General features: G+C 37.1%; 12 protein-coding genes across 12 annotated transcripts; 5 read left to right on the forward strand and 7 right to left on the reverse strand.

Moving 5' to 3' along the window:
- Positions 1-1139: 1139 nt before the first annotated feature.
- LOC145274080 (orotidine 5'-phosphate decarboxylase-like) lies at positions 1140-1871 on the reverse strand. Its single transcript, XM_080127259.1, has one exon. It carries the CDS (start codon positions 1869-1871, stop codon positions 1140-1142), a length of 732 nt encoding a protein of 243 aa, XP_079983385.1.
- Positions 1872-2686: 815 nt separating this feature from the next.
- LOC145274082 (ATP-dependent protease subunit HslV-like) lies at positions 2687-3238 on the reverse strand. Its single transcript, XM_080127260.1, has one exon. It carries the CDS (start codon positions 3236-3238, stop codon positions 2687-2689), a length of 552 nt encoding a protein of 183 aa, XP_079983386.1.
- LOC145274083 (phosphomethylpyrimidine synthase-like) lies at positions 3235-5100 on the reverse strand. The gene is made up of 2 exons (XM_080127261.1): positions 4636-5100; positions 3235-4554 (listed from the first exon to the last, which is right to left on the reverse strand). The coding sequence occupies exons 1-2, from the start codon at positions 5098-5100 to the stop codon at positions 3235-3237; spliced, it is 1785 nt and encodes a 594-aa protein (XP_079983387.1).
- Positions 5101-5246: 146 nt separating this feature from the next.
- LOC145274084 (tRNA-specific 2-thiouridylase MnmA-like) lies at positions 5247-6233 on the reverse strand. The gene has a single exon (XM_080127262.1). It carries the CDS (start codon positions 6231-6233, stop codon positions 5247-5249), a length of 987 nt encoding a protein of 328 aa, XP_079983388.1.
- A 143-nt stretch (positions 6234-6376) lies between these two features.
- Positions 6377-7303, reverse strand: LOC145274085 (Na(+)/H(+) antiporter NhaA-like). The gene has a single exon (XM_080127263.1). It carries the CDS (start codon positions 7301-7303, stop codon positions 6377-6379), a length of 927 nt encoding a protein of 308 aa, XP_079983389.1.
- Positions 7304-7340: 37 nt separating this feature from the next.
- On the reverse strand, positions 7341-8318 carry LOC145274086 (uncharacterized). Its single transcript, XM_080127264.1, has one exon. It carries the CDS (start codon positions 8316-8318, stop codon positions 7341-7343), a length of 978 nt encoding a protein of 325 aa, XP_079983390.1.
- Positions 8319-8459: 141 nt separating this feature from the next.
- Positions 8460-9383, reverse strand: LOC145274087 (uncharacterized). Its single transcript, XM_080127265.1, has one exon. It carries the CDS (start codon positions 9381-9383, stop codon positions 8460-8462), a length of 924 nt encoding a protein of 307 aa, XP_079983391.1.
- A 288-nt stretch (positions 9384-9671) lies between these two features.
- Positions 9672-10883, forward strand: LOC145274088 (chaperone SurA-like). Its single transcript, XM_080127266.1, has one exon. The coding sequence runs from the start codon at positions 9672-9674 to the stop codon at positions 10881-10883; it is 1212 nt and encodes a 403-aa protein (XP_079983392.1).
- Positions 10884-10893: 10 nt separating this feature from the next.
- Positions 10894-11928, forward strand: LOC145274090 (4-hydroxythreonine-4-phosphate dehydrogenase-like). The gene has a single exon (XM_080127267.1). The coding sequence runs from the start codon at positions 10894-10896 to the stop codon at positions 11926-11928; it is 1035 nt and encodes a 344-aa protein (XP_079983393.1).
- A 61-nt stretch (positions 11929-11989) lies between these two features.
- On the forward strand, positions 11990-13224 carry LOC145274091 (ribosomal RNA small subunit methyltransferase A-like). The gene is made up of 2 exons (XM_080127268.1): positions 11990-12448; positions 13147-13224. The coding sequence occupies exons 1-2, from the start codon at positions 11990-11992 to the stop codon at positions 13222-13224; spliced, it is 537 nt and encodes a 178-aa protein (XP_079983394.1).
- Positions 13225-15169: 1945 nt separating this feature from the next.
- On the forward strand, positions 15170-16039 carry LOC145274092 (bis(5'-nucleosyl)-tetraphosphatase, symmetrical-like). Its single transcript, XM_080127269.1, has one exon. It carries the CDS (start codon positions 15170-15172, stop codon positions 16037-16039), a length of 870 nt encoding a protein of 289 aa, XP_079983395.1.
- A 335-nt stretch (positions 16040-16374) lies between these two features.
- LOC145274093 (glycolate oxidase subunit GlcD-like) lies at positions 16375-17556 on the forward strand. Its single transcript, XM_080127270.1, has one exon. The coding sequence runs from the start codon at positions 16375-16377 to the stop codon at positions 17554-17556; it is 1182 nt and encodes a 393-aa protein (XP_079983396.1).
- The last annotated feature ends 10 nt before the right edge of the window (positions 17557-17566 follow it).

Consider the following 17566-nt stretch of genomic DNA (forward strand, 5'->3'; position numbering starts at 1 on the left):
TATTTAAATACACCTTAAACTGATGGATGTTATGTTTAGTAAGTCATTAATTTGTATTACATAGATATTATTAGAGAGCATACCAAAAGAAACTTTGGAAAAATACAAACATCGTGCTTATGTTAAGCGAGCACAGATTCGTACACAGACAGGTAAGGATATCTCTTCAAATATGGTGAGAGGTAATGTGTTCAGGCAGTTACAAATACAAAAAAAGCAATAAGCAAGTTGCTATTTGTAATTATTCTGTAGAAGGTTTTTGGAAAAGAATGGATAACCTTCTAGCAGATTCACCGTGCAAGTAAAAACAATTAGATTGCATTATTTAAGGAATGAATACCATTTCCTGCTCATCTCAGTTATTTAAGGCACGTGCTATACATGATAATTACGCAGCAGCTTTAAAAGAGTTTGAGCAAACGTTTCTCGAGAGTCCTCCCATTGAGACACAAAAAATTTTGGAACAAGCACTTAGTGACCCCGAGTATCTTAATCAGATAGGTATGTCTACTGAGGGGGGTGGGTGGTAATAATAATTTGCAAAAGCTACTACTTTCTTTACAGATTTTATTTCATGATTTAATTGATTACACTGTAATTTATACTAAACAAGAAATTGAAAGAATATGTGGGTTGTATAGAAAAAGATTTATTCAGGATCATGCTAATAAAGAACTTGATGATGTGCTTGATATATTAAAGCAGTTAGATAGTGAAATTTCTATGTCAAGGAAGGTTCGTAAGTATAATAGGGATAAGAGTTATGTAAAGATTGCTGAAAATGAGTATAAACTACTTTTGCAGGCATATAAAAAATTAGAATACAAGATTATTAATCATGTTGCTGTTGCACAAGAAGATTATGATGAGAGATTCAACACAGTAAAAACAGAATTATCTAAATCTAGAAAATTAAATTGGATTCTAGGAGTGTTAACTTGCGTTAGTATTATAGTTGGGGTATCAACTTGATTTTTCATTTGACATTAAAAAACAAATGCTACTCTCTTCAATCTATACTTTTTTAAAAGTATAGATTGAAGCTGGTTATTTCATGAATTTTGCATTAAACAAGTCAATTCAGTATTAATACAATTGGCTTATAAGCTATCTTACTTTTCAAAAAAAGCACATAGAAGCTACACAAAAACCTGACTAATCCGTTGTTGGATGTGTTCAGCAGCTTCACGTTTAGAGCTAAAGCCGTGATGTTCGCGGATGGGTCTGCCGATGACGATGTAGTCCACGCCATTATGAAAGGCTTCTTCAATATCTACCGTGCGTTTTTGATCATCGTCATTTTTGAATGGGCGAATGCCGGGAGAGACAATGATAAAGTCGTCCCCGTAGTGATTACGTAAATCTCGTGCTTCAAGTCCGGAGGCAATAACGCCATCACAATTTAATTGAATTGCTCGTTTAGCTCGTGAGAGCACAAGGTCTTTAATATTCACTTGAAAACCTAGGTCTTTGGCATCATCATCTTCATCCATACTGGTGAGTACCGTTACCGCTAAGATTTTTAGCTCGCCTTTGACAGAGACGGCGGCTTCAAGCATGCGATCGTTACCGTGTATGGTGGCGAAAGTTGCCCCACCGGTGGCAAGATTTTTTACCGCAGATTGAACCGTTTGCGGAATATCAAAAAATTTTAGGTCAAGAAAGAGTTTTTTATTTTTGGCAATTAGCCAGTCAATCAGTGTAAAGTAGTTTCCTGAAGTGAGTAACTGTAGACCGAGTTTATAAAATACCACAGATTCGCCCAGTTCTTCAACGATGCTTTTGGCTTCATCAATAGTAGCAACATCCAAGGCAAAAATTAATCGTTCTTCACTGGGGATATTTTTTTTTGATACATAATCTCTGTTCATATGTATAGTATTTTATTTACCAATATTTTAGCTATAGACTATCTTGTAAATAACATCAAGATTGCAGCTAAAACTGCCGCTCCAGCTATATACTTCATGGCTGAGTTATCACCTTCCTTCAAATGTTCCGGAACATCTGTCATTGAGGGGTAGACTTTGATTACATGTATGTAATTTAGTAATTATTAAATTATACGTTGTTACTGTATTTTTTAATACTAGAGAAGGAGGAATTTTTATGATTAACACAACTGAAAATAATCCTAATAATAAGGATTATATGGCGATGGGAAGTGAGGCAAATAATTTTGTTAGCTTTCTATCATTTTTTAACTACAAAAATTAAAGAAAATTAATATTATGTATATAAATTCAAAAAACAAGACTTACAATGTTGGAGATATCTTGAAGGTTTTTAAATTTCCAGTATGGCATTATGGTATTTTTGATGGTAAAGAAGTTATTCATGCTTCTAAAGAGCGTGGAAAGGTTTGTAGAGATTCTTTAAATAACTTTTTAGGCGGAGAAAAGCCTAAAATTATAAGAAAAAAGGCAAGTGATAATGATAAAAAAGAAGCAGTTAGGTATGCAAATTTACAAATTGGAAGAGAATATGCGTTATTCTCCGATAATTGTGAGCATTTTGTTAATGAATGTTATGGTGATAAGCATAGTAGCCAAGTTGCTTTTGTTACATTAGCTGCTTTTGGTATGCTTGCGTGGCTTTTTGGGAGGTAAGCATACAAGATATAAAATAACGAGAGTTATATTTAGCAAGTAAGTATAATGTGTTAATATAGCTTTAATCTAGGTTGCTATAAAGTTAAAATCGTCAGGTTGGTATTGGAGTAGACGCAGGTTTCTCCGCTGATAGTGAGGGATTCTTTGACAATTTGTTCAGCAGTGAGGGAGGAGTGCTGATGCAGGGCACGAGCAGCAGATTGTGCAAAGCCACCGCCTGAGCCAATTGCCATGACGCCATGCTCGGGTTCAAGCACATCGCCTAAGCCAGAGATGGTGAGAATGCGTTCTTTATCGGCAACCAGTAGCATGGCTTCAAGGCGGCGTAGGTATCGATCTGAACGCCACAGTTTGGCAAGATTAACCGCAGCAAGAAGTAGGTTAGAGGGATGTTCGCGGATTTTTTCTTCAAATTTATCAAATAGCGTGAAAGCATCTGCTGTACCCCCGGCAAAGCCTGCAATGATTTTGCCATTGTGTAGGGAACGTACTTTTTTTGCCGTCCCTTTAACAATCGTATTGCCCATGCTCACTTGCCCATCACCGCCGAGTGCAACTTGCCCATCTTTGCGTACCGCAAGGATAGTGGTGGCGTGATAGATATTTGCGTTAGTTGTGTCACTCATAGTTGTTGATAAATCTCTTTATTGCTTTGTTGGAATTTTTCAGATTGCTCTTGCATGCCTTTTTCAATGGCAAAGTCAATGGTTTGTATTTGGTTTTTCTTTGCGTAGTCTCGAATATCTTGGGTGATTTTCATGGAGCAAAATTTAGGACCACACATGGAGCAGAAATGGGCAACTTTTGCCGATTCTCTGGGTAGAGTTTCATCATGATAGACTCGTGCTCGATCAGGGTCTAAGCCAAGGTTAAATTGATCATGCCAGCGGAATTCAAAACGTGCTTTTGATAGGGCGTTATCTCGTAGCTGTGAGGCAGGATGTCCTTTAGCAAGATCGGCCGCATGGGCGGCGACTTTGTATGCCATTAATCCTTCTTTCACATCTTCTTTGTTGGGTAAGCCAAGGTGTTCTTTGGGGGTAACGTAGCAGAGCATTGCTGTACCAAACCAGCCAATCATTGCCGCACCAATAGCCGAGGTAATGTGATCATAGCCGGGGGCAATATCGGTGGTGAGTGGTCCAAGCGTGTAAAAAGGGGCTTCATGGCAGAGGTCTAATTGCTGATCCATGTTTTCTTTAATCAGTTGCATGGGAACGTGCCCTGGTCCTTCAATCATTACTTGTACATCATATTCCCAAGCAATTTTAGTGAGTTCGCCTAAGGTGGCAAGTTCTGACATTTGTGCTTCATCATTGGCATCAGAAATGGAGCCTGGGCGTAAGCCATCACCTAATGAGAGGGAGACATTGTATTGAGCACAGATCTCACAAATCTCACGAAAATGCTCGTAGGCAAAGTTTTCTTTGTGATGGTAAAGATTCCATTTTGCATGAATAGAGCCACCACGGGAAACAATACCGGTGAGTCGCTCGGAAGTCATCGGTACGTAACGTAATAAAACACCAGCATGAATGGTGAAGTAATCTACTCCTTGCTCAGCTTGTTCAATGAGTGTATCACGGAAAATTTCCCAGTTTAACCTTTCAGCAATGCCGTGTACTTTTTCGAGTGCTTGATAGATAGGAACTGTGCCAACTGGTACGGGGCAATTACGGATAATCCATTCACGAGTTTGGTGAATATTATTGCCAGTAGATAAGTCCATCAGTGTATCGCCACCCCAGCGCACAGACCAAACCATTTTTTCTACTTCTTCTTCAATGGATGAGGAGGTTGCTGAGTTACCAATGTTGGAGTTGATTTTAACTAGGAAGTTTCTCCCAATAATCATCGGCTCTAATTCAGGGTGGTTGATATTTGCAGGAATAATGGCTCTGCCTCTAGCTACTTCATCACGTACAAATTCAGGGGTGATTTTAGCTGGCATGTTGGCATTAAAGTTCTCGCCCTTATGCTTTTTAATCACTTGTTCATCTTGCATTTTTTCAAGTTGCTGATTTTCACGAATGGCAATGTATTGCATTTCTGGTGTGATAATGCCTTTTTTTGCGTAGTGCATTTGTGTGACATTTTTCCCTTTTAATGCTCGTTTGGGTTTTTTAATGTGTGGAAATTGGACTTGTTTTTTTTTCTCATCTGCCTGTTGTTGCAAGCTGTACTGGGAAGTGAAATCACAGAGTTGTTCAGTATCATTAGTTTCTTCTATCCATGATTCCCGAATAGCAGGAAGCCCTTTGTAGAAATCAATCTGGATATTGGGGTCAGTATATGGACCAGACGTGTCATATACATGGAAATCAGGATTTGGGATGCTTTCTCCATTAGCAGTTGGAGTTTCAGTTTGGCGAATTTTTCGCATGCCAACCTGAATGGTAGGTTTGCTCCCCTCAACATAAACTTTTTCAGAATTTGGTAGCGATTCAACGTAGGATTGATGTATAGTTTCTAGGTTTTTGAGTTCCATAATGTGAGTATGAGCAAAAAATAAATGTTGATAAGTAGATGGTAAAGCGGGACAGTTTTCGTATGGGCAGTTTTTATCATTGATGTATTAGACGTAGTAGCACTGGAGCATCGTTTTTCCGCCCTGTTAAAAACCAATAATAACTCTTACCACCTGTGTAAAATTATACCACCGCCAAGACACCTCGTGTCTTGATATAAGACGACAGATTGTCCCGGAGCAATGGCAAACTGTGGTTCAACAAAGATGATAGTAAGAGTATCTTTCTGTGTATCAAGGTGAATATCTTTCACTTCTTGTAGCACTTGGCGATGACGAATTCTTGCTGTTAATCTTGGAGTATTCGTAGTTGGTGGCTCACCTATCCAGTTTAATTCATTAGCACTGAGGTGATGGTGATTGAGCAAAGGGTGGTTTTCACCTTGTGCAACCATGAGCTGATTGCTAGAAACTATTTTTTCACAGACATACCAAGGTTGTCCACTGCCATCTTTTTTTCCACCTATGCCTAGACCTTTGCGTTGTCCAATGGTATAAAAAGCTGTACCCATATGAGTGCCAATAACCTTGCCTTGCGGATCAATCATTTCACCAGTTTGTGAAGGAGTGTAGTTTTGTAGGAAACTTTGAAAAGGTTTGTTACCAATAAAACAGATTCCTGTGCTGTCTTTTTTATTATGGGTAATCAGTTTCAATTCCTGTGCTTTTTTTCGCACGTCATTTTTATGCCAATCTGCAAGAGGAAAAAGAGTGGTGTTAAGTTGTTGTTGAGCGAGTGCGTAAAGGAAGTAGGTTTGATCTTTATTTTCATCAATTCCTCGGTGAAGCTGAAGAGAATTTTTAGAATCTTTGATAAGCTTGGCATAATGTCCTGTGGCAAAAAAGTCTGCACCAAGATCTTGAGTTTTTTTGAGAAGAACATCAAATTTAATCTCACGGTTGCATAGAATATCTGGGTTTGGTGTTCGTCCTTGCTCATATTCATAAACAAATTTTTTGAACACTCGTTCAACATAATCTTGAGAAAAATTATTAGCATGAAGGTGAATATCTAGCTGATCGCATATGTGCATCACATCTAAAAGGTCTTGGGTAGCAGGGCATTCGGGGGAGTCATCTTCCCAATTTTTCATAAAGAATCCTTCAACAAGATAGCCCTGTTCTTTGAGCAACCAAGCAGATAGTGATGAGTCAACACCACCAGAGAGTCCAACAATAACCTTAGGTTTGGAGCTTTTTATCAATGGAATGGATAGATAATAGTTATCCTAGAGAATTAATGATAGCGAGCCTGCAATGAAGATGAGGTATTGAAGTTAAATTGGCTAATTACTTCTAAAAGTTGCTCAACAAAGTTTTTATCGGTTTCATAACGCACTAATAGGTTAGTAGAATAATTTTCAGCTTCAGTATATAAATCACCCAGTTCATCAACTAAACCAAGGTCAATACTTTCTGCACCTAGCCAAATTAATCCAGAAAAAATGTCTGGATTTGTCTCATCTAGTTTTGAGCCACGCCCTTGTTCAACAGCAAGAATAAATTCATTATGGGACTCATCTATCAGTGCTTGTAGATGTGCACGATCTTTTTCTTTAAATTTTGTGAAAGGATTTAATAAAGCTTTGTTTTCTCCAGCAGTGAGTAGGCGTTGTTTAATTCCTATTTTTTCCATAAGTTTGCGTAGGTCATAGCTCTCTAAACGTACGCCTATGGAACCAATGATACTGGAATTATGGGCAATAATTTTATCTACAGCAGCAATAGCATAGTAACATCCTGATGCACACAAATCAGAGACAACGGCAACCACAGGCTTATTATATTTCTCTTTAAAGCGATAAATAGCTTCGTTAATTACTGCTGATTGCACAGGAGAGCCTCCAGGACTATTAGCATCAATAAAGACTGCCACGGATTTTTTCTCTTTGAAAGCTTTTTCTAACAAAGGGATAAAGTTTGTAATACTGACAGGTGTTTCTTGGCTAATGATTCCGTATAGTGGGACAACGGCAATATGAGGCTTTAGTCTATCAGCATCATGCTTGCTTCCTGATAACATAAAGATAGCACTGCCACCAATGATGATGATAAATAGCCAAAAAACACGACTAATCACACGCCAACGGCGAACAGACTTGGTTTCTTTTAAAACTTCTTTAAGGACAACAGAGGTAAGAGAATCGTTTGGGCTATGTTGCATAATAAACGTCTTTATTTATGAAGAGGATTGATGAAAATTAAAAGGCAGATTCGAAAGGCGAGATAATTTCGCAAGTAGGGAAAGATTCTTTAATACTTTGTTCATCTTTTTTCAGAAAAACCAATTTGACATTTGGTCCAGCATCCACAGTGGCGTAGGCTTCAATCCCTTGGCTACGCAGTTGTTGAACTTTTTGAATAATCTCTAAAGTTTTTGGAAGCATGTAAATAAGGGGAGGAGAGCAGCCCATCATCGTGCCATGCATGGTTAATGCATTGCGTTCAGTAATTTCACCAACTTTAGTGAAATCTTTGACTTGTATAGCTTTTATCATTTCATCACAACAGTTTTCAGCATACTCAACCCAACCTTTATAAGTAGGAGATGTTTGTACAGTAAGTTTCATTCCATCACGAGACGATACAGGCTTTTTTGCCCGACTAACGTATAAAATTCCCACTCTAAATTCAGACCATGTTTGCGGTAAAGTTATCACATTAAAGTCCACCCCATTAGAGTCTATTCCTGCTTTAGCGTAGACAAAACCTCGTGATAAAGAACGAGCAGCACTGCCACTGCCAAGACGTGCAAAATGTGCTAACAAGGAGTCATTTAACTGCCACCCAAAAAAACTGTTCATTGCTTTTAAAATAGCACCAAATGAAGAAGCAGATGAGGCCACACCAGCACCAATGGGAATATTGCTAAATGTGTGGATATATAGGCATGGACGATTATTGCCTAATAGTGAATTAATCCAAGTAAATAAGCGAGTATATTCGGCAGATTGAGTGGCAATAGGTTTGCCACCAATCATAAGCATATCACTTTCACCAATGCATATACTAGCTCGAGTGCCTAATTTGCCAAGTGAAATGCTTAGGCTGGAGTTGGTTGGTAAGTTTAACACTTCATCTCTTTTCCCCCAATATTTGCATAAGGCAATATTGGATGAGCAAAATGCTTCGGCTTTTTCTTTGCTAGCGGTATAGGACAGTGGTGCAATATTCAGCATATATTTTACATTAATGATTATGAGAGTAGATAGTAATTAATTATAAACGTGTTTAGAGAATTTAGTGATTAGGAGGGGGTATTTAGGGGAGTACTCAAAATTATGGAAAGAAGGGTTTTTTAAATGGTGAGCATGAGAATATTAAAAGTTGATGTGGTAGTTTGTATATTTTGGTAAAACAGTATTGGAATCAGGAGTGCCGAAAGATAGTATGCAGTCACCTAATCCAGAACCTGAAATTTTAGCACCAAGAATGCTTGGATGTTGATAGAGAGAGTTGATCATCTCATTAAGAGTGCTATCGGATATGTGTAGAGCAACCATTTGTTGCTGGTAGCGATTCATAGCAAGGGCGAGTTTGAGCGAATCTTGTTGTATTAAAGCAGTGATAAATTCCTCGGTAAGTTGTGCCATTTTTTGATAGATTTGTTGGCTTTTTTTAGGGGATGCTTGTTCAAATTTTTGGGTGATTTTTAATACTTCATCGGTGGTTGTTTTATATCCACAATAATGTAATTGCCAATTGAATGTTTGTAGTAGAGAGGAAGATATATGTTTCAACCAACCTTGAGTGGCGGTAAACACGCAAACTCCACCATAGATTGCCGCACATAAATCTGCACCCGATCCTCTTCCTTGTGTTTGCACAACAATAGATTTGCAGTGTTTCCATAGTGTATGTTGATCAATTGTTTGGTTGACAAATTGATAAAGAGCTTTTACTGTTGCTGCCACGGTTGCTGCTGAAGAACCCATGCCAATGGTGGTGGGTATGGTTGAGTGATAATGAATATTAAATCCTTGATGGAGATGAAGATGTTCATAGCAATAAGCGATGCTGGCAAGTGCAAACTTGAAAGTATGATTTTGAGGAATATGATTAATAGGAAAACAGAGATTTCCTAAGTGAGATTGAATGGAAATTTGCTTATCATCACGAGGAGAAATAGAAGCTTGAAGTTGTTGTTTGGTCGCACTAACAACCGCTTTTGCATGATGTAACACACTATGTTCACCTATTAACATAAGGCTACCATAGGCTGAAGCAGAAGAATGATGAAGCATTGGATATTAAATAATAATGGGTACTATTAAGTACTAGAGAACATTGATATTAAAGCGTTATTTTTTGTTAGTTTGGTATAAAAATAGCTAAAGATCCCTTAAAGGTTTAAAATAGGTATATCTCTTCTATTATTTATTATTTCCATATGAAATTTTCTTACTCCCATTGTACTGCAAAGTTGGACTAATGCTTGTTTAACAGCAATTCAAAGGCAATATTTAAACAACATGATAAAAAAGCAACTATATAAATTTATACTATTAATCATTTTAATACTGTCATTTTCCATGATTAAGGCACAAGAAAGATTGGTTGAGTCTGTTGTGGCTGTGGTTAACGACAAGCCTATTTTATTGAGTGAATTTGAACAAGCTTGGCATCTGCAGGTTGCTAGCCTTGAAGGGGAAATTTCTGATGAGGAAGGATTAAAAAAACGACTCATTGAGCATTTGATTATGGTACGACTACAAAATGAGAGTGCAGAAAAAAATGGGATTCGAGTTAATGAGAGAGAGCTTAATAGTAGCATTGATGTGATTGCTAAAAATAATAATTTATCTCTAAAAGAGCTATATAGTCAAGCGGCAAGGCAAGGGTTAAGCATACAAGCATTTAGAGACAATATTCGTCAACAATTAGTGGCACAGCGACTACAACAACAATTATTTGGCAATCGTATTCAAATTAGCGATACAGAGGTTAATGAGGTGCTTGCTCGTGAGAATCAATTAAACGATCCCATGGAATATCAATTTAAGACGTTGCTTATACAACCTGATAAAAACAATAAACAAGCGTGGCAACAAGCGAAAGATACGATTGCTCAAATTCATCAAGATGTTTTATCTGGGCAATCTTTTGATGAAGCAATTGCTTTGTATTCAGATAATAGTGAGGGTTTCGGGAACAGTAATTTATTGTGGCAAGATTCCACTTCTATGCCTGATGTCTTCCATAAAGCTTTATTGAGGTTAGATAAGTCGCAACTTAGTCAACCCATCCAAACTGGAAGGGGGTATTTTTTGCTGCAATTGATTGATAAACAATTCAAGCAAAAGATTGAGGCTTATCAATATAAATTAGAGCAAATTACCTTGCCTATTGGTAGCTATAATGAGCAGGAAATGATGCAAATAGAGGAGTATATTGAAAGAGAGTTGAATGCGAATGCTCGATCCTTTGCAGAGTTGGCTAAAAAATACTCTAAAGATCGTTATGCTACATACGGGGGGGAAACACAATGGCTCAAACCTAATGATATTGAGCCAGCTTTAGCCGCTCAATTAGGCAAGCAAGCAATAGGAAATACGTTGCATAAAATATTTTCTCAACAGGGACGCCTGTTATATCGTTTAGTTGATAAAAAACAATATGATGCATCAGAAGAGGTAACACGCCAGCAAATCAAACAACAACTAACGTATTTCAAAGTACAATCAGAGTATCAGGAATTTTTGCGTAACTTACGGTTGCGTGCGGCAGTACAAATCAATCTTTAATTTAGCGTTAATGAAGCGTATAGCCATTTGTGGAGGTGAGCCTGCTGGTGTCGGTGTTGAGTTATGTTTGCGTCTTGCTAAGTGGCAGCATCATTTCTCTGATGTGGCACTTTTTGTGATTGCAGATAATCAATTACTCAAAGAGCGAGCAAAGGAATTAGGGCAGGCTATCGAAATACGTGTGATTGATAAAGCAACACTCAGTAACAGAAGTCAGTTGAATATCGTATCTAAGCAAGCAAAAGAAAACTCCCAATTACTTGTGTATCCTATTGCTATGAATAGCTCATCAATAGCTGGAGAGCTTTCAGTACAGAATGTGCCTTATGTCTTGAGTATTTTAAGCACCGCACATCAATTATGTAAGGATAAAGTTGCCGAAGGTGTGTTAACTTTACCTATTCATAAAGGTGTGATTAACACCCATTTACAATCCTTCTCATCTGAGTTGTTTTATGGTCATACTGAGTATTTTCAGCAAGTAAATAATTGTCAAGAAGTAGTAATGATGTTGGCTTGTGAAGATCTAAGTGTAGCATTAGCCACCACGCATATTCCTCTTTCTCAAGTTGCTCAGGCGATCAATCAAGATCTAATTGAAAAGAAATTGCGGATTATCCATCAATACTACTGTATACAAAAAAAACATGTACCAAAGATTGCAGTATTAGGGTTAAATCCACATGCTGGTGAAGGGGGATACATGGGAACAGAAGAAATTGACATCATACAACCGGTTATTAATAAACTTCGTCAACAAGGGTTTCTTCTGAGTGATGTGATGTCTGCAGATACGGCTTTTATTCAACCCAACCTTAAAGAATTTGATTGCTTTTTTGGTATGTACCACGATCAGGTTTTACCCATTATTAAACATTTAGGTTTTCATCGTACTACTAATATTACTTTAGGACTTCCATATCCTCGTACATCCGTTGATCATGGTACGGCACTAGATATTGCTGGAACAAATCAGGCAGATGATGGAAGTTTCCGTTACAGTATAGAAATCTTACAAAGATTACTTACAAATGGTACAAGCTAAAAAACATTTTTCACAAAACTTTTTGCATGATAAGATAGTGATCAATCAAATTGTGCAGGCAATGAATATTCAGAAAAAAGATAAGCTATTGGAGGTTGGACCGGGAACAGGAGCATTGACAAAACAATTAAGCCTATCATGTGAAAGTTTATTGGCTTTAGAGATTGATGAGGATTTGGCAAAACTTCTCCAAGAACAATTTATTCAGCAAAGGGCTATTAGAATTCTTCATCAAGATGCCATGACCTTTTCCTACGATAAGGAGATCTCCTATCGTTTAGTGAGTAATCTGCCGTATCATCTGACGACAGCCTTAATTAGACAGTTTATTTCCGAGCGAGAACATATTATTGATATGCATTTAATGATGCAGAAAGAAGTTGCTGAGCGTTTGTTATGCAGTTATGGCAAAGCACGTGGTTGGTTGTCAGTTATCATTGAACTTTTATGTGAGGCAGAACATTTATTTGATGTGCCACCTGAGAGCTTTCAGCCAATGCCGGCAGTACAATCTTCTGTGGTGAGATTTCGGTGGAAAAAGGAAGAAAGTTATAGTGAGCAATGGCTATTATCTTTTCAAAAGTTATTAATGCAGGCATTTTCTCAAAAAAGAAAAACTTTGTGGAATAATTTTGTGAAATCCAGATGGAAATTAAAAAAAGAAGACTGGGAAAAATTAAATATAGATGCTTCACTGAGGGCAGAGCAACTAAGTTTAGATAAGTATGTAAAATTACATACTTACGTGATGACATTTATGGATAATGATAAAAGGTGTAATTAAATCATGAGATATGATTTGTATGAATAATAACTATCGAATAATAAGCTTATTTTCAGGTTGTGGAGGTCTAGACTTGGGCTTTATTCGGGCAGGATTTGATGTTGTGTGGGCAAATGATTTTTTTAAGGAAGCGGTAGATACCTATAAGTTAAATATAGGCAACCATATTGTTCATGGTGATATTACTAAGATTAAAAGCTCTGAAATACCTAATGATATTGATATAGTGCTAGGTGGATTTCCTTGTCAAGGTTTTTCTATTGCCAATACCAAACGCTGCATGGAAGATCAAAGAAATTTTTTATATTTAGAGCTTATACGCTTGATAAAAGATAAAAATCCGAAGTTCTTTGTAGCAGAAAATGTTAAAGGATTATTATCCATGCATAAAGGTAAGGTTATGGATATGATAATAAATGACTTTTGTAAACTAGGCTATGAAGTTGAATATAGATTGCTTAAAGCATCAGATTTTGGTGTGCCTCAGCATAGGGAAAGAGTCATCATCATAGGCAATAGAATGGGATTTAAAAACCCCTTCCCTACTCCTACCCATGGGGAGAGTTCATTGTTTTGTAAGAAAATTAAACCCTATGTGAGCGTAAAAGAGGTTGTGGGACATTTATCAGCTGTACGCACAAGAGAAAAACCCTTTATGATCGATGGTAAACCTATTTATAATCATGATGCACGCACAAACGTTTCCGATAAATTTTGGGGCAGAGCGAATCGTATATGCTTTGCTGAATGGTAAAGGCATTGGGCAACCTAATTCTTGCCCAGTTGGTTCAGATTTGTTTTTTGAAGTTGAAGATGCTTATATTCATATAGATTTAAAGACAGTTGGTGCATCGTTAGAGGGTAAAACTAATATAGGAGACTATACAAAAAACATTTTTATTGGCACTAACCAGAATAGTTATAAAGGTGAGATGATTGTCAATAGAAGGGATGATAAAGAGTATAGACATTATGCCCCAGCACTCCCTACATTCTATAATGCAGGAAAGAATGAAGAAAAGATATGCCTCACTTATTTTATTACTATTCTATATGATAAAGACAGTTTAGATATTCTTGTAATGAGTTTACTATGTATGCCAAATGGAGCATTGGAGCCTCATTATAAAACACGAGTTTTACAGGCAGGAAAAAATCTTGATAAAACACGATTTCGTTTTATCGAAACGCCAAATTTTGAACTATTGAGTGAGGATGAGAAGAGAATAAAGGTGGTTTATTTCAATGAAAATATGGCTCACGAATATAGTAATAAATTGACTTTTTTTAAAGAGTTATTTAACAAGCAGTAAATTATGGCAACATTTGTCGTTGGTGATATTCATGGTAAATATAAGTAGTTTTGATCAAAATAATGTTATGCTGTGGAGCATGAAAAACTTTATTAATCGTGTGTACATTCAGAAATAATGGATAAATTTTGCTGAGCATAACGATGATATAATCTAAGTATTATAAAAAACTATTAAATTTTATACGGATGTCTATATCAAAAATTTTGTCTATCTATCAATATATTATTGAAAATCACTCTTCAATTGATAAGATTAAAGCAATGAAATTGCCTTACATTGCTTTTGGATTTTATGGAGCCATGCATAATAAGGATCATCTTTTTGACAATGACATTCAAGCTTGGAAACACGGACCAGTTATTCCTGATCTTTATCAACACATCAATACAGGGTTGCCTATTGATAATCAAGATTTGATGGTTTTAGAAACTGATGAAACTGAGTGTATTGATTTGGTGATAGAACTATATGGTAAGAAGCCCAGCTTTAAACTGGTGGATTTGACGCATCAAGCAGGCACGCCATGGCATAAAGTTTATGAGAGTGGACAAAATAATACCATTCCCAAGGAAGATGTTATCAAACACTACTCAACAATAGTGAATAGTGCCAAATTAGCAAATAAGTTATCAAACGTATTTGAGACTTTAGCAGCACAATAATGCTATCTAAGGAAGAAATTCAGTTAATTTTAGTTTTAGCCGAAACGTTTTTTAATCAGTTTGAAGAGTATAAAGAAGACCCTTTTCCTAAATGTTCAAGTAATGAACTAGATAAATTGTTTCAATGTTGTGAAAGAAGTGAGAGTTTGAGCTACGATGAGGATTTGGATATATACTATAAACTTGCAAAATTAATTTACAATGTCTGTAAAGGACACTTTCTTCACAATGGGAATAAGCGAGCTGCAACATTAGTATTTATAGCTGTTGTAGTTAAAAAAGACTTAGCATATATAGAAGATTTGTTACTGTCTTCAAATGGATTAAGAAATATGGAAAAGATTATCGATATTGTAGTGAGTATTGCAAGGAGCAATCCTAATGAAAGAGATGAAATTATAGAGAAGACAAAGAAAGACTTTCGTGCCATTTTAGAGCCACTTCATTCTACTACCTCTCATTAATAACTACAGAAGTATATGGCAACATTTGTCGTTGGTGATATTCATGGTAAATATAAGCAGTTACAAGAATTGCTTGCCTTGATTGACTTTAATCAAGATAAAGATATTTTATGGTGTACAGGTGATTTGGTTAATCGTGGTAAAAAGTCGCTTGAGGTTATGCAGTTTTGCTTCGATCTTGGTGAGCGTTTCCTCACCGTTTTAGGTAATCATGATATTTTTTTATTAGCACTGTATCATGGTTATCAAAGCAATAAAAAAATTCCTAAATGCTTAGCAGACATTCTCCAATCTGCACAGGTTGATGATTTAATGTCATGGTTAAGCCATCAACCATTTTTTCATTATGAGAAAGAAAGTCAAGCAATTCTTGTGCATGCAGGCATTCCACCATTAAGTACATTAGAAGAATGTATACAAGCGAATAATCGATTACAAGCGTTTTTTCAATCACCTGAACATAGCAATGATTTAAAAGATTTTTTATGTCATCATATGATGGGTAATGAGCCGCGCTTTCCAGATGATATTGGTAGTGAGTATGATGATTATCGTTATTTCATTAATTGCTTTACTCGTATGCGTTATTGTGATTTGAAGGGGGCTCCTCGTTATGCTTTTAAGGGGAAACCCTCAAAAGCACCGTCCAAAAGAACACCATGGTTTGCTTTGCCACAACACGGCATACTCTCTTCTCAACAGCCTAAATATTCTGCCATATTTGGGCATTGGGGAACGTTGCATAAGCAACCAATTAATTCGCCACACATCTTACATCTTGATGATGCGTGTGCATGGGGGGGGTGCTTAACAGCATTGTGTTTACAAGGATGTAAGGAAAGAGGCTATCAAGCAAAGCAACGTTTTTCAGTCAGTTGTGCGTAATTGTAATAACTCATAAAAAATGAAGAAGAGTGAAGAATACTAATGAGCAAGATTTGCTACTTCAACAAACGCTAGTAGACATTTTTTGCACCTTCTTACCTAAAGATTCGGTACTATATCAAAAAGATGAACTCAAGCCGTATGAATGTGATTCACTGACGGCTTATACACAATTGCCACTATTAGTTGTTTCACCAACAAATGAACAAGAGGTACAAAAAATTGTATCTATTTGCCGTGACTATCAAGTCCCCATTGTGCCTAGGGGATCAGGTACGGGACTATCGGGGGGATCAACACCACATCCTAATGGAGTCACACTGAATTTTAGTCGGATGGATAATGTGTTGGAAATTAACCCACATGATTGCACAGCAACGGTTCAGCCTGGGGTGAGAAATATTGCCATTTCTGAGCAAGCTGCTGCTTATGGTTTATATTTTGCTCCTGATCCTTCTTCACAAATTGCCTGCTCTATTGGTGGAAATTTTGCAGAAAATTCAGGGGGTTTGCATTGCCTTAAATATGGTTTGACTATTAATAATGTATTGTCTGCTAAGGTGGTATTAGCACATGGTGAACAAATTGAGATAGGGCAAAAGTGTATGCAACAAAATGGTTATGATTTATTAGCCATGCTAATTGGCTCTGAAGGATTGTTGGGAGTGGTAACAGAAATTACGGTGAAATTAATCCCACGGGCTTTTGTGGAAAAGGTGATTTTAGCAGGTTTTAGCAGTGTAACAGAAGCGGCGGATTGTGTCGGGGCAATTATCTCTCACGGACTAATCCCGGCTGGTTTAGAGATGATGGATAAGGCGGTGATTAATGTGGTTGAAGACTATGTGCCATGCGGTTATCCAAGAGATGCCGCTGCCATGATTATTTGTGAAGTTGATGGTTGTGAAGAGGAGGCACAGGAGCAAGTTGATTGGATACAAAAAATCATGTATCAGCATCGTGCAACCAGCTTAAAAGTATCACAAAATGATGCAGAACGTCAGCAAATGTGGTTAGGTAGAAAATCAGCGTTTCCTGCCACGGGGCTTACTTCCCCTGATTACTACTGTTTAGATGGGACGATACCAAGACGCCATATTGGAAAAGTACTGGAGCGAATTCAAGAGCTATCTAATCACTATGGTTTGCGTGTCGTCAATGTTTTTCATGCTGGTGATGGAAACCTTCATCCCCTTATTCTTTATGATGAGAGTGTTCCCGGTGAGTTAGAAAGTTGTGAGGAACTTGGTGGAGAAATTTTACAAGCTTGTGTGCAGGTAGGAGGCACGATTTCTGGTGAGCATGGTATTGGTTTAGAAAAAATTGATCAAATGTGTTATCAATTTAGTGCTGTAGAGTTAGCACAATTTCGCACGCTTAAGCAGGCATTTGATCCGCTTAATATTATGAATCCAGAAAAACATATCCCAACCTTGCATCGCTGTGCCGAATTTGGTGCTATGCATGTACATCGCCACGGCAAGCAGCATAAACATGCAGACATACCAAGATTTTAAAATGCAAGGG

The sequence above is a fragment of the Euprymna scolopes genome, unplaced genomic scaffold (assembly GCF_053919585.1).
Source record: "Euprymna scolopes isolate OS-2025 unplaced genomic scaffold, ASM5391958v1 sca258, whole genome shotgun sequence".
Lineage (NCBI taxonomy): Eukaryota > Metazoa > Mollusca > Cephalopoda > Sepiida > Sepiolidae > Euprymna > Euprymna scolopes.

What these genes read in the sequence shown, in the direction of transcription:
- LOC145274082 (XM_080127260.1), bottom strand. Translation starts at nt 3,238, where the DNA reads ATGAGTGACACAACTAACGCAAATATCTATCACGCCACCACTATCCTT.
- LOC145274093 (XM_080127270.1), top strand. Translation starts at nt 16,375, where the DNA reads ATGGATAATGTGTTGGAAATTAACCCACATGATTGCACAGCAACGGTT.
- LOC145274092 (XM_080127269.1), top strand. Translation starts at nt 15,170, where the DNA reads ATGGCAACATTTGTCGTTGGTGATATTCATGGTAAATATAAGCAGTTA.
- LOC145274087 (XM_080127265.1), bottom strand. Translation starts at nt 9,383, where the DNA reads ATGCTTCATCATTCTTCTGCTTCAGCCTATGGTAGCCTTATGTTAATA.
- LOC145274085 (XM_080127263.1), bottom strand. Translation starts at nt 7,303, where the DNA reads ATGCAACATAGCCCAAACGATTCTCTTACCTCTGTTGTCCTTAAAGAA.
- LOC145274084 (XM_080127262.1), bottom strand. Translation starts at nt 6,233, where the DNA reads ATGAAAAATTGGGAAGATGACTCCCCCGAATGCCCTGCTACCCAAGAC.
- LOC145274088 (XM_080127266.1), top strand. Translation starts at nt 9,672, where the DNA reads ATGATTAAGGCACAAGAAAGATTGGTTGAGTCTGTTGTGGCTGTGGTT.
- LOC145274080 (XM_080127259.1), bottom strand. Translation starts at nt 1,871, where the DNA reads ATGAACAGAGATTATGTATCAAAAAAAAATATCCCCAGTGAAGAACGA.
- LOC145274086 (XM_080127264.1), bottom strand. Translation starts at nt 8,318, where the DNA reads ATGCTGAATATTGCACCACTGTCCTATACCGCTAGCAAAGAAAAAGCC.
- LOC145274090 (XM_080127267.1), top strand. Translation starts at nt 10,894, where the DNA reads ATGAAGCGTATAGCCATTTGTGGAGGTGAGCCTGCTGGTGTCGGTGTT.
- LOC145274091 (XM_080127268.1), top strand. Translation starts at nt 11,990, where the DNA reads ATGAATATTCAGAAAAAAGATAAGCTATTGGAGGTTGGACCGGGAACA. An exon ending in CGGCAGTACAATCTTCTGTG is followed by an intron (nt 12,449 to 13,146) that starts GTGAGATTTCGG and finishes TTTGTAAACTAG; the next exon opens with GCTATGAAGTTGAATATAGA.
- LOC145274083 (XM_080127261.1), bottom strand. Translation starts at nt 5,100, where the DNA reads ATGGAACTCAAAAACCTAGAAACTATACATCAATCCTACGTTGAATCG. An exon ending in AATACATTGCCATTCGTGAA is followed by an intron (nt 4,555 to 4,635) that starts AATCAGCAACTT and finishes AACATGCCAGCT; the next exon opens with AAAATCACCCCTGAATTTGT.